This window comes from Trichechus manatus, unplaced genomic scaffold (genome assembly GCF_000243295.1).
Source record: "Trichechus manatus latirostris isolate Lorelei unplaced genomic scaffold, TriManLat1.0 scaffold00148, whole genome shotgun sequence".
NCBI classification, from domain to species: Eukaryota; Metazoa; Chordata; class Mammalia; order Sirenia; family Trichechidae; genus Trichechus; species Trichechus manatus.
This window is the reverse complement of record NW_004444084.1, coordinates 892,719-906,449: the sequence shown is the minus strand read 5'-3', so window position 1 is coordinate 906,449 and position 13,731 is coordinate 892,719. Positions and strand designations below refer to the sequence as shown.

General features: G+C 38.4%; 1 protein-coding gene across 1 annotated transcript in view; it reads right to left on the bottom strand.

Moving 5' to 3' along the window:
* PDGFD (platelet derived growth factor D) overlaps positions 1 to 13,731 on the bottom strand; it is a 279,880-nt gene that overhangs the window by 36,610 nt on the left and 229,539 nt on the right. Inside the window, exon 4 of the mRNA XM_004385849.2 lies at positions 1,395 to 1,457. Within this exon, the coding sequence (XP_004385906.1) occupies positions 1,395 to 1,457 (63 nt within the window). The remainder of the gene's footprint in view (positions 1 to 1,394; positions 1,458 to 13,731) is intronic.

Genomic DNA, 13,731 nt, shown 5'->3' with positions numbered 1-13,731 from the left:
CGAACTTCTGGTTTCTAAATGTCTGTTTGTTAAAGCCATCCACTTGTGGTATTTCTGTTATAGCAGTACTAGATAACTAAGACAGATTCTCACCTCCCATATGGGAGACTCGGGTTTGATTCCCAGCCAATCATCTCATACGCAGCCAACACCTGTCTGTCAGTGGACGCCTGTGTGTTGCTATGATGCTGAACAGGTTTCAGCAGAGTTTCTAGATGAAGATGGATTAGGAAGAAAGGCCTGGTGATCTATTTCTGAAAATCAGCCATTGAAAACCCTATGGATCACAATGGTCTGATCCATATCCCATCATTGGAATGGTGCAAGACTGAGCAGTGTTTTATTCTGTTGTGCATGGGGTCACCATGAGTCAGGGGCGGACTCGACATCAGCTAACAATATACTTAGCTAGGTTCACAGCATGCATTCCAGACTGTCAAAAAGTAAACAAATAAAACACTCTCAATATCACCGGAAGAGCTCTCATTGACCAATTGTTTAGATGATGCCCTTTTATTCTAGCAGCCAGAGCAAACAAATTAAATATAATCACAGATTCTATCGCGGAGGAAATCCTGCCATGGGAAGGGATTTTTTTTTAAATCCCCCTAACGAGTCAAATATAGCACATAACTTTAGGGGGAAAAAAGGTCAACTGTGACTCAGCCATCCAGACACACTTTAGAACCATGGACAGCCTTTCTCCATGCTCTTGACCTTTTTATGAACAAATGCCCTTATTATTTTCCATTTTATTGCTACACAAGTGCTACACGTAGAGTTGGGGAAAACAAGGTCTGTCTTTCGTGCACAGTAGATAAGGAGACAGAATACTGAGAAATGGTTACATTTTGAAAGAAAAATGGGGCATGAACCATTTTACAGCTTCAGGGTGTTATGTTTTATTTCCAAGTCAAATAGAATACATGCTTGATACGTACTTAATTTATTTTACTATAAACACTGGGATTTTTCAAGCCTGAAAAGATCCTTGAAAATGCAAAAGTTAACAGCTTCCTCTGGCATATTCAAAAATTATTTCAAAATTTTCCACTTGAGTCTGGGCCATGGACCAGTTGGACATGTCTGATACGTCTGGACAGTCCTTTAGTTGGAAGGTTGTGCTTTGAAATGAACAATTACTTAAGGCAGTGGCTATCCCTGTGTTCTTACAGTGACTACTGGCATTTCCTGGAAACCATTCTGAAAGAGGAAAAAAGGGCATTCTGACATAACCACTGTAACCTGAATGAAATGGATGAAAACATCTTGTTTGAAATCTGGCTTTTGGCCAAGCCATAGGTCCTTAATGCAGCTGAAGTAATACTAGGGTTAACTTTATCTATTCCATCATGTTTTTTCCCCCACAGGTAACAGAGTAATAAATTACTTACTGAGATGGAGCTTGTGACTGACTCCCAGTTAGTCTCTGAGGCTGCGGCCGGTTGGAAATCTTCCTAGAAGGCAAAGAAACATCCATGCGAGTCAGTCAAACCTCACTGAGTTCAACGCAGGGTTTCAACGTTTCAACCATCTGAATCTTCTTCCTACTAAGGGACAACAGGAACAGGGGCTACCTTCCTAGTGAAAAGATCACCGTTTCACTCATGCACCTCTCCTCAAGAACCCTTACAATTCAAGACACAGACAGCCACATTGCCTGGAAGCACTGGCAGAATGGAAAACGGGCAAATAGAAGTTCAAATTTTAACTCAGCCTCCTACTGGCTGGGTGACTTCAGGGAATCTACTTAACCTGCCCAAGCCTTCACTTCTTCATCTGTAGAGGTTGGTATGGAATGCTTAAATTACCGGGTTCTTTTGAAGAGCAAATGAGAATTATTTATGTATTTGTAACTGGCACTTAATAAGTGCTTTAAAAAGAGTAATAGTAATTCTATCATTATTGATGTTCATTTGGTTTGAACCAGGTTCTGCATCATGCCCAATCCTGCCTGCTGAGCTAGTCCACATCCTAGTGATCTTTTCAATAATAAATTAACTGACAAAAGTCTGTTACTGACTCTAGTAAGAAACGTCAGGAAGAACGGCAAGGTGAGGAGAATGACTGCGGGAATGTCAAAGTACTACTCACTGAAGGAAAGAAGGTAAGGGACAGACTTGAGAATGTTATCTGAGAGAAGCCATAAAGGATTTGTGACAGCAACGGATCTCAGGGAGAGAAACTTCTTTTAAAGGACAAATTTCTCTCCAATTTATATGTGTTGTCCATGTTAATTACTCTAGCATCAGTAAGTTTAAAAAACCTACTGGGAAGGAAATCTGATTCTACCATTTTTACATGTTATCTAGTGCTGCTATAACAGAAATACCACAAGTGGATGGCTTTAACAAACAGAAATGTGTTCTCTCACAGTCTAGGAGGCTAGACTTCTGAATTCAGAGTGCCAGCTCCAGGGGAAGGCTTTCTCTCTCTGTCAGCTCTGGGGGAAGGTCTTTGTCATCAATCTTCCCCTGGTCTAGGAGCTTTTTAGCACAGGGATTCCAGGTCCAAAGGACACGCACCGCTCCTGAAGCTTCTTTCTTGGTGGCATGAGGTCCTTCTTCTCTCTTTTATATCTCAAAAGAGACTGACTTAAGATACAACCTAATCCCATAGATTGTGTCCTGCCTCATTAATATAACTGCCTCTAATCCTGCCTCATTAACATCATTATAAAAAAAAAAAAGACTATTGCCATTGAGCGAGTTCTGATCGATTCATAGCCACCCTATAGGGTAGAGTAGAACTGCCCCATAGGGTTTCGAAAGAGTGGCTGGTGGATTTGAACTGCTGACCTTTTGGTTCACAGCCAAGCTCTTAACCACTGTGCCACAAGGGCTCCCATTAATACCACAGAGGTTAGAATTTACAACACATAGCTAATTACATCAGACCACGAAATGGAGGACAACCACACAGTACTGGGAGTCACAGCTTACCCATGGTGACACACATTTTGGAGGGAATACAATTCAACCCATAACACATAACAAAGATGGTTTCTTGACCCTGCTAAAATAAATCACCTTGGTGAATTTTTCCCAGCCTGGTCAAGGAGTAGGAGGTATTTTGGGATGATGCTGAGAAAAATTTAGCCACGCAAGTCTGACAGCTTATTTACCCAAGTATATTTACTGAAAGAGAGCTAAGCATCAGTTCCAAATTTCATTAACATTTTGAGGAGCTGGAAGTGCATTTGTTAATTGCTCATGATGAAATTAGTTTATATATAAATTTCTATGCTGAAGAAAGCTTCGGTTGTTTGCTAAAATAAAAGGAAAGGGAGAACTAAGTCAAATGTGGGGCTCAAGGAATGAACATTATTACTAAAAACTGACTAGACATCATTGTTGTACCCTCCACCTCTGGGAAGGATAAGAAATGTGGTCACTGCAGTCTGCGAGACACGATATATGTGAAAACGACAAGAATTCCCATGGCAGAAGGATGTGTACTAACAAATGGAGATAGGGATTTATATGAGTCTTATAAGTTGGTGACCAGGTGAGACTGAATAAGAAGCAAGAGAATCAATGGCTTCTCCATGTCTTGGAGAGATTATTGGTAGGAGGACTTATGCCAAGTGGGATCACGACATTAGCAATCCTCAGATCACAGAATGTTCATTTTCACTCCTTCATTCAATATCTGTTAATCACCCATTCACTGATACCAGTCTAATCAGGATAGCATGAAAGGAATTAGACAATTCTACACTGAGAAGTGGGCCAGGAAAAAAGTCATGTAAGGAGGTGATTCTGGAGCTGAGTCTAGAAAGATAAGTAGATGGTTACTGGCAAAAAAAAGGTGGAGTAGAAGATTCAGTCAAAGGGAAAGGGACATGCAACACAAAGAAAGTATACAAAGAAAGGAGCAAGTTCCTGGGGAAAGTTAGTGAGTCATTTTGGACACCCCGCATCTGAGGAGCCTATGCAATATTCAGTACAAATGTTCAGGAGGTAATTCGCTCTCAGGGAATGGACCTCACAAGAGACAGTTGAACTTGAGATACAGATGTGGGAATCATAAGCACAAAAATGGCAATTAAAGTAAATGATGGGTTATGCTGACCAAGTGTGAAATTCAAAGGAGGGATAATCTTTAAATCTGGAAAGGATTTTAGGATTTAGCCCAGGCCTTTTATTTTAAAGATAAGAAAACCAATTCTCAGAGAGATTAAATGGTGCACTCTATGTCATGTAGCTATCTACTGGCGAAGCTAGGGCCATCAGAGCCCATTCCTAAGTACAAACTGTTTGATAGTCTTTCACATCATTAAAGTTGGCTTGGGTAATTGTGTGCCTGGAGAAAGATGGAACAATGTCCAAAAGGGGAGGTAAAAGAAAACAGAGATGATATAAAGTGAGATCTTGGTAGGGGCATCCTTAGAAGTGTTCTTAGTCATTTGGATTTGCTATCTTTTACAAATTATGTGAATTTATTTTGTTTCATTTTCTTGCAGAGACACACAGTAAATATATTTTGCTAAGCATTTTTAGGTATAAAGGGCCTTTCAAGTGCATCAACCTAGACATATGCTACACAAAGAACTTTTAGCTTCTGTATTATCTGGGCTACAGTTAGGAACTTTAATACAAAGAAATGATAATTTTATTAAATCATAGGTGAAATATAAATTTGTCTTAGTGTCATAAATATTAGACATATAAAAGAAACCAATCTTCTTTTATCTTACCTTAAAAATTTGTCATTGCTTATAAATGATGTATTTAAAATGACTTTATAAAAGTGAACAATGTCTTTTCTAACAATAAAACACAGAACTGTCCAAGTTTTAGCCCTCGGAGGAGAATCCCGACACAAGGAGGCACACAGAGATCTTGTCTTCTAAATATATCTTGAATATGATCATTTCACATGTCTTCCACTATAATCTCCCCAATCCAAGATACCAGCAAGTCTCCCAGTAATCTGTAAACTTTATCCATGCTCCCGCTTTTGCCCTAAAATCCATGTGGTAGCCAGAATGATTTTTAACTTTAAATCTAATCGTTTCTGTCCTATGCTTAAAACTCTCCAATAGTTTTCCACTGCATTTAGGATCTGACCCTATAAAATCTGATCACTGCTTGCCTCTATGACCTCATCTTCTGGTGTGCCTCTCTGAGTTGATGTCCTACACTTCCTACTTAATCCACTCCTGCTACACTGGCCTTCCTACAGTCCTTCAGATAACACTCCAAGCTTCTACTTCCCTTAAGTCTGAATCTGTTGTTGTTCCCTTGGCCTGGGATGTACTGCCCCCAAATGTTCCAATGACTGGCTTCTCATCAGCTAAGTGTCTGCTCAAAGATCAAAACTTTAAAGAAATTTTCTTGAGCACTCATTTTAAAATACCCCCATCCTTGGTCACTCCGTCCACTTAACTTGCTCGATTTTCTTTAAGGCATGTATGGCTATCTGAAATCATTTTGTCTGTTTTCTTGTTGATTAATTCTCTCTCCCACTAGAACATGTGCTCCAGAATGGCAGGGACTTTGTTTTGTTCTCCACTCTGTTCCAAGGGCCTAGCAGAGTTTTTGGTAAACATTCCAGTGTACACTCAGGGGTGATATTCAGCTGCTATGTACAAAAAGAAAGAAAGAAAGAAAACATTACCATCAATTCAATTCCAACTCATAGCAACCTTATAGGACAGAGTAGAACTGCCCTATAGGATTTCTAAGGCTGTAGATTTTGCAGAATCGGACTGCCACATCTTTCTCCCACAGAGCGGCTAGTGGGTTTGAACCACTCAATCTTTTGGTTAGCAGGCAAGTACTTAACCACTGCACTACCAGGGCTCCTATATACCTGTAGAGGTAAAGCAGTAATTTGTAGCCAGAGTCCATTCTGATTGGTCAGTACCTATGTCATACTGTTTGTTACTGCTATCCTGGATAGGCCACACGCTTTTTCAAGCTCCAGAATAATGGAAGACAAACTCCTTTTTATTAGGTACTCTTAGGAGAGCAGTGCCCTTACCATTATGCTAAAAAATAAAATAAAATAAAAAGGTAAAATATAACAAACAGTAAATAGCTATCTAAAATGTATCAAAACAGCCTAGCTTACAAAGAACACATTTCCAGTTCTCTGTTATAGCAAACTCATATAAGTGCTGTAAAAGCCACATCCTATTTTTCCAGGGAGAGATAACTACTTGCTAGCTCCAAGAAGCTGGTATAAATTCAGCCCTTGATTTCCTTACCTCCCGCTCCTGAACGGCAGTATGTTTCATCCTAAAATAAAGGAGCTGGTATTTTGGTCACCTTATTATCTAGTCCACATGGGGAATCTTAGCACTTTTGTGCTGTGTGCACCTTACTGAGGTCATGTAGGGATCCAACGCCCTCCTTTGAGAGAGAGCAAACTGAAACTCAAGAGCCAAATGAATTGTCCAGCATCTTCAAACTAATTATTACTGTAGTTAGGACTAGAAGTCAGTAAGTTATTGTGCATTTGCTAATCACATGCTCTTTCTAACCTACCCAAAGAGTCATATAATAAATCATTCTGCGATTATAGGCATCTTTATTTGTAAGACCTTAATCTAATAAGAATTAATTTATATCAGTTAAAACTAAGCACTTATTCTCAGCTTATGCTCCCACATTAAAATAGTTTACAAGTATATTTTGGCAGTGAAACTCATCACTTGGCATTCTAAAATGAAACTCAATCCCTTATTCTCTGAATTTTCTTATTTGGAGTAGTTTTGGAAACATAGATATGATTCTCAGATTTTCACTTTTTAAATAGATTAATATACATAGCTTGGTTTGCCTGTAAGTATTATGGACTGAAAAGATGGGAGGGATGTAGAAAAAAATAATAAAAAAGACTATGAAGTTCAAAAAATGTTTATATAATCATAGTGTGGACATGATATTTCTATGCATTAATGCTGAAGTCAGAAAACATAAAAAATTAATATACCTCACATACATAAAACACTGTAGAAGCTTAAAAAAATGCCCAAACCAAAATTGAAATGATAATGATAAGCTAGTAAACATACTTTGTAAAAGATGTAACAGATAAACAGTTGACATCCTTAAAACATAAGAACTCTTGAAAATCAAAAGGCTACAAAAGAGTATATTCTGTGTCATACAATTTTGCTAGAAAAATGTACAGATATCTGATAGAAGCATGACTGAAAATATATTCACAAAAATATTGATATTGGTTATATCTGGATGGATGATTTTTATTTTTCTCGTTTTAATTATTTGTATGTTCTAAAGCTTTCATAATAAACATCTAGTTTTAATGAGAAAATGGTAAGTTTCTAAAACAACAATGGAGAAGAAAAAATGGATTGAGAATGCATATGATTATTTAGACCTAAAGTCTTACATGTTACATTATTATATTGACAGCTGTCACCTATGAATTCCTTGGTGGAAAATAAAAGACTTCTTGTAGAAATGCTTCTGACTAACTATTAAATAGAGAATTGTCAAAGGAGGGAACATAAAGGGTTCTAGAATGATCACATTCAGCTTCACTTAAAATACAGCCAATGCCATAACGAAGCTTATTAAGAAAATGTTCTGCATCCTACTTTGGCGAGTGGCAGCTGGGGTCTTAAAAGCTTGCGAGCAGCCATCTAAGTACATAAGTTGGTCCCAACCACTTGGAGTAAAGGAGAATGAAGACCACCAAAGACACAAGGAAAGTATTAGCCCAAGAGACAGAATGAGCCACATAAACCAGAGACTTCATCAGCCTGAGACCAGAAGAACTAGATGGTGCCTGGCTACCACCAATGAACGTCCTGACAGGGAACACGACAGAGAGTCCCTGATGGAGCAATAGAAGGATGGGGTGCAGAACTCAAATTCTAGTAAGAAGACCAGACTTAATGGTCTGACTGAGACCAGAGGTGCCCCGGAAAGCATGGCCCCTGGACTCTCTATCAGCCCAGAACTAAAACAATTTCCAAGGCCAACTCTTCAGACAGGGATTGGACTGGACTGTGGGACATAAAGTGATACTCGTGAAGAGTGGGCCTCTTACTCAAGTAGATACAAGAGACCAAAGGGGAAGCTTCTGTCCAGAGGGAGATGGGAAAGCAGAGAGGGTTAGGAGCTGGTTGAATGGTCATGGGGAATCAGGGACGGACAGGCGGAGTGTGCTGTCGCAGAACAGGGTGAGCAATTAGGGTCTCATAACAACGTATGTATAAAAATTTTGTATGGGAGACTAACGTGAAATGTAAACTTCATTTAATTACAACAATTAAAAAAAGAAAAGAAAAAACAATATGGCTGATGCTGCACAAGCTTTTGATGTTTTTAAAAAGAGCCATGAGAATATGCAGTCAGCCATCAGCTCAGGGTTAGACAGACATTTGTCTGGCTGTGTTAGAGGACAGTTTACACACAGACTGCAAGCAAATATAGCTGGGGATAAAATAACACTACAGGTAATGAATGTTCTCAATGATAATGTCCTTATAAAAGACTACGATCTGAATGGGAATTTCCATTTTTTAAAAGTATATCTGCAGATAACCCTTCCTTGTCATCAGTCACTGAGCCCACCCCAGAGAGGGCTGGTGGTATATTACAAGTAAACAAATGAATAATCCACTCATTCCTTCACTAGGGCAAACCTGCACTCAGTAAATCATTGACTGACTACAACAGATGTCAAAACGATTGCCTCTCCCATCCCTTGATGGTTGTTATGGATTGAATTATGTCCCCCCAAAATATGTGTTGTAAATCCTAACCTCTATGCCTGTGGTTATAATCCATTTGGGAACGGGTTGTCTTTATTATTTTAATGAGGAAGAATTACTGTAGGGTGTATCTTGAGTCAACCTCTTTTGAGGTATAAAAGAGATTAAACAGGGGAGCAGAGCAGAGATGGGGGAAGAGAGATGCCAAGCCACATGAAGATACCCAGGAATAGAAGCTCAGAAGAGACAAGGACATTCCTCCAGAGCCAACAGAGAGAGAAAGCATTCCTCTAGAGCCACTGCCCTGAATTCAGACTGTCAGCCTCCTAAACTGTGAGAAAACAAATTTCTGTTTGTTAAAGCCACCCACTTGTGGTATTTCTGTTATGGCAGCACTAGATAACTAAGACAATGGTAGAGCTGGGAAAGCTTGTCTTTGAGTCTTTGGAGACAGCTGTTGCCAGGCCAGTCTTCCAAAAAGTTGGGATGATTAGTTGTACCACCTGTTCCTGGATCTCGCAGAGGATGGCTTGTTCATTTTTATCCTCGGTGATTATGCTGCGTGTGAGTAGATGAGCTATAAACTGTTCATTGCTAGAGGGATGTATTCCATCATCACTTAAGACAAAACATATGCAATTACTTGAAGTTTTTTAAAAGCTTTCAACCAAAAACAATCTTTAACTTACCAAGAACGAGTTACTTTGGGAAAGTTCTAAAAGACTTTTTTTTTCTAGCATTTCTCCTAATTTTGATTTTTTTTTTTTCTGTTAGCTGTTTTACATTCATTCCTCAGAGGCACAAACTAAAGATCTCTCTCCTAATTGTATCTGCACTTCTCTATTGAGCTAATTCTTGAAGGTATTTCTTTTGAAATGTGAAAGATACACCAAGGGATTTGTTGGGATTCATAAAACAATAACAAACAAAAACACGGTCAACATTTACTCCTTCAGTGAATTCTTCATTTGTTCATGACGCTCTGCTCTGTTCATAACACACTGAGTGAAATTCAAATAAAGCTTACTTGGAGCTCTGGGCCCTGGAATCCCTCTTTAGGGAGATCTTTTAGAACAAAGGGTTTTGATACTTCAGTGCGTAAATTATTGGCATGCAGTCCAAACAATATACACCAAACGATGATATACCAGCATCCTAATATCTATATGAACAGAATAAAGCAAAAATTGAAAACCTGCCGGGTCAGTCAAACTCCGTGATCCAGACAAATCTTTACAAGTATACTTTGCATGCTCATCATCAAACTCTCTCTTCTACAAACAATATGGGAAAGGCCTTGGCAGGAGGCCAGCTGGTGTTGGCAAGAATATTTAATGCAATAATATCAAGAGTGCAAGAATCAATAATTAACAAGAATCAAAGAGCATCTTTTAAAGTTATAGGATTTGCCTGCAGAATTTAATAATGCATGATTCTTAGAGCCATAAGAAGCCCTGGACATGAGTCTTCTGTTATTAGAAATATATCTTTAATAAAATAAGTATTATCTTTAATAACAAATATTCCTCATAGGTAAGACATACTTATGGGTTTATATTGATTTAAAAGCTCATTTTACAACTTTATCGTTATATACAGTAAAGTGTAATGTTTAATTTAAAGTTTCTAGGATGCATTAGGAGTCCCTGGCACAAATGATTAAGCGCTCAACTACTAGTCAAAATGTTGGCGGTTCAAACCCACTCAGAGACACCTCGGAAGAAAGTCCTGGTGATCTGCTTCCAAAAGATCACAACCGCTCAAAACCGTCTAGAGTGCAGTTCTACTCTGCAGCACATGGGGTTGCCATGAGTTGGAATAGGCTCAACACTAACTGTTTTCTTTTTACTTTTTTAGGGCCCATTAACCCTACGTGTAATCTTGATACTAATGTCTAGATAGTAAAAAAAAAAAAAAGTTCACTTTTCTCCTTATGTTATAAGACAAGAAACATCTTATCCTTGTTAGCTTCTGATTTCTTCAGACCAAACTTAATCTGAGAAGTTGTTCCTGGTACGGTAAGCAAAGATCAGAGCAAACACCAGTCCAATGGGTAAAGAAAGAGAAACGAGGAAGACAGACTCTCATCATCTCAGAAATGGTCACGAAAGCCATAGTCAAGAGCTAGAGAAGGATCAACACGTGTTGGCAGATAGAGAGAGGGGTCTATTCAAAATATAAAAGGACAAACAACCTGTACTTATTGCTTATGCACCACGATTTGAGGAGAACAAAATGATCTGGCGAGAAGAGACAGGTGGCCAACAGGGTTGATTAAAACCTATGTTTGCCAAACAGGGAAGTCTTAGCAAGAGGCTGCATAGAAAATTGTAAATTGCACAATACAACTTTGAGAGTTTTCATCGTGTATGATAGAAACCAATGGCTGTTTAATTTACATCTAGAAAAATACTACCAGAGGTTCCTCCACAACGTGTTGCTGAAAAACTAGGTGCAAAAAAATAAAAAAAAAAACTAGGTGCAGGTTTAAATTTTGTGAATAGCTCTTGTAAACAGACTCACGTGGTTTAGTATTAAGAAAACTCTTTTATAATAACAGCTGCTATTTAGGGAGCATGGATTATGTGCCAGCACTATATGAAACCCTTTTCAAACATTATCTCGTTCATCATTTTTACAGCTTTAAGAGATGAAGCAGAGAGATACTGTGCTTAAGAAACTTGTTCTCAAGGAAGCAAGTCCAGTTATTAAGGACCTCTGCAGATATATCTGAATCTGAGCCCGACTTTCTGTGCACTTTCTTCTCTGCTGAGCTGTTTCTCTTTTCATTTACAAAGTAAAGAATCCTTTCATAGGAGAAACAAACATCTTTCTTTGTGCTAAGTACAGGTTTTCATAAATTCCTTAAGTGCATTTCAAAAAGAACATTTGGTTCAGTTTCACCAGTAGCCTGAAAATTATTTAAGATTGTACTTTTGATATTGCTGATATTAAAGACTATTAACACTACCAAACTAAAATGCATGGCTGGGACATTATTCTGCCAGCTTAGGAAAATTACAACTTTGAAACAAAAAGGAGAAATATTGACCTGAATTATTCATATTTTTATTTCCTTACACTTAACACAATACCACATCCATACTGAGCATTCTTTTTGTTCGTTTTGTTTTTCGTTGTGGTTGTTGAGGGAGGAAATACTGTTTCATACTCAAAATCCTACAAACCATTTTACTTTGACTGGATGACCCTGAGCTGAAAGTCACACTCAACAGAAGCGCTAAATTTCTCTGTATTTGAATGGCATTATATAAATGGATTATCCTCATCACAGCCAAAAGCTAGTTATATTATTAAAACAAATATTAGAGAAAATGGGAAGTACAAACTGTATGAAGACTAAGGCCATGTCACCAAAATCCTTTAACGAAAACCATTACCTTTATAAACTACAACTATTCCATTGCTGATTAAAACTCCTAAGATCTGACTTCAGGGAGAAAATACCATTTGAAATCCAAAGGACAAAGCTATGGTCAACACAGCTTGCATACTACCAGGAAGAAAGCACCCATGAGACATTACTCAGCTTTTAAAGTAAAGGGGAAAAATCTTGTAAGAGAACCAGGGGTAGGCAAATCAGTCATAAAGCAATCAAAAAGCTGTTAATTTTTTCTTTAGAAACATGAATATTGCCTCGGAAAGCGACTTTGTGTTGTGACACATTTTCTCTCTACATACTCACTCATCTTTATCCTTACACTCTGACCAGAAGTATACATTAGTTAGAGCTGCTACCCTTCATAATTATCATTTGACACTATGGGCTATACCGATGTAAAATATTTAACAGTGATGCTAATATCATACTGTTGTTGTTAGGTGCCACTGAGTCAGTTCTGACTCATAGCTACCCTAGAGGACAGAGTAGAACTGCCTCATAGGGTTTCCAAGGAGCAGCTGGTGGATTCAAATTGCGTACCTCTTGGTTAGCACCTGAGCTCTTAACCACTGCACCACCAGGGCTTCAATACCCCTGCAAATCACTCCTACAAAAGGTGAGATTAGCACATTCTTGACCGTGCAGTTCCTCTTCCTCCTCCCCACTCAACTAGGAACTAATTAAAGCAGTTCACAGGTTTTGGATCTCAAAAGCAGGCTTGCTGTCTGGGCCATTAGCTCAGTTTGTTGGAGCTGACTGCCAAGAACATAAGGTCTAGGGTATCATTCTGATAAGGCCTCGTAAAGCTTTGCACAGAGAAAAACTCAATGTGATGGTCAAACTCTGCAATTTACTAATGCCAATGAAGGAGACCCCCTGGGAACAAATGGGTGACTCAATCCATATAATTTCACCATCACTCCTAAGTAAACAACTAACTAAATGTCCTCTCTAACTGGCCGGGAGAATCATTTCTGAGTAGGATGAATGGTGTTTAAATAAGGCAGCCTGAAATTTGAATCCTATTAGCTCACGTTTATGTGATTTTAAAATTCCTTTTTTCCTTTTGGTTATCATAGTTAACAGTAATATCCTTTACTTTTGCCTGTCATTACACAAGCAATAATCATCCGCAGTTTTAGTGAACAAAAACGCTTGTACGCAAGCAAAATTTTAACCTTAGATTGGCTTTCCTTTGCCTCTTGCTATACTTTTTTGCACATCACATAGTATGTACTTTAAAAAAAAAAACACAAAACCTTTTGCTGTTGAGTTGATTCTGACTTATAGCGACAATATAGGACAGAGTAGAACTGCCCCATAGAGTTTCCCTGGAGCACCTGGTGGATTCGAACTGCCGACCTTTTGGTTAGCAGCGTAGCACTTAACCGCTACACTGCCAGGGTTTCCCGGTGTATACTTAGGGAATACAAATTCATTGCTGTATTCATCTAAGCCAAATATAATTAGAAAGGAAATTTTGCTGGAAAAAAAGAAAAAAAAGAGTACAATGCATTCCAAAGTCAAAGGGAAAATATTCTAGGGATTGGGCAAACGTCTCCTCTATGGGATTGTAGAAATTCAGAGCTGACTATATTGTTGCCCAGTGTTATGGATTTAATTGTGTCCTTTC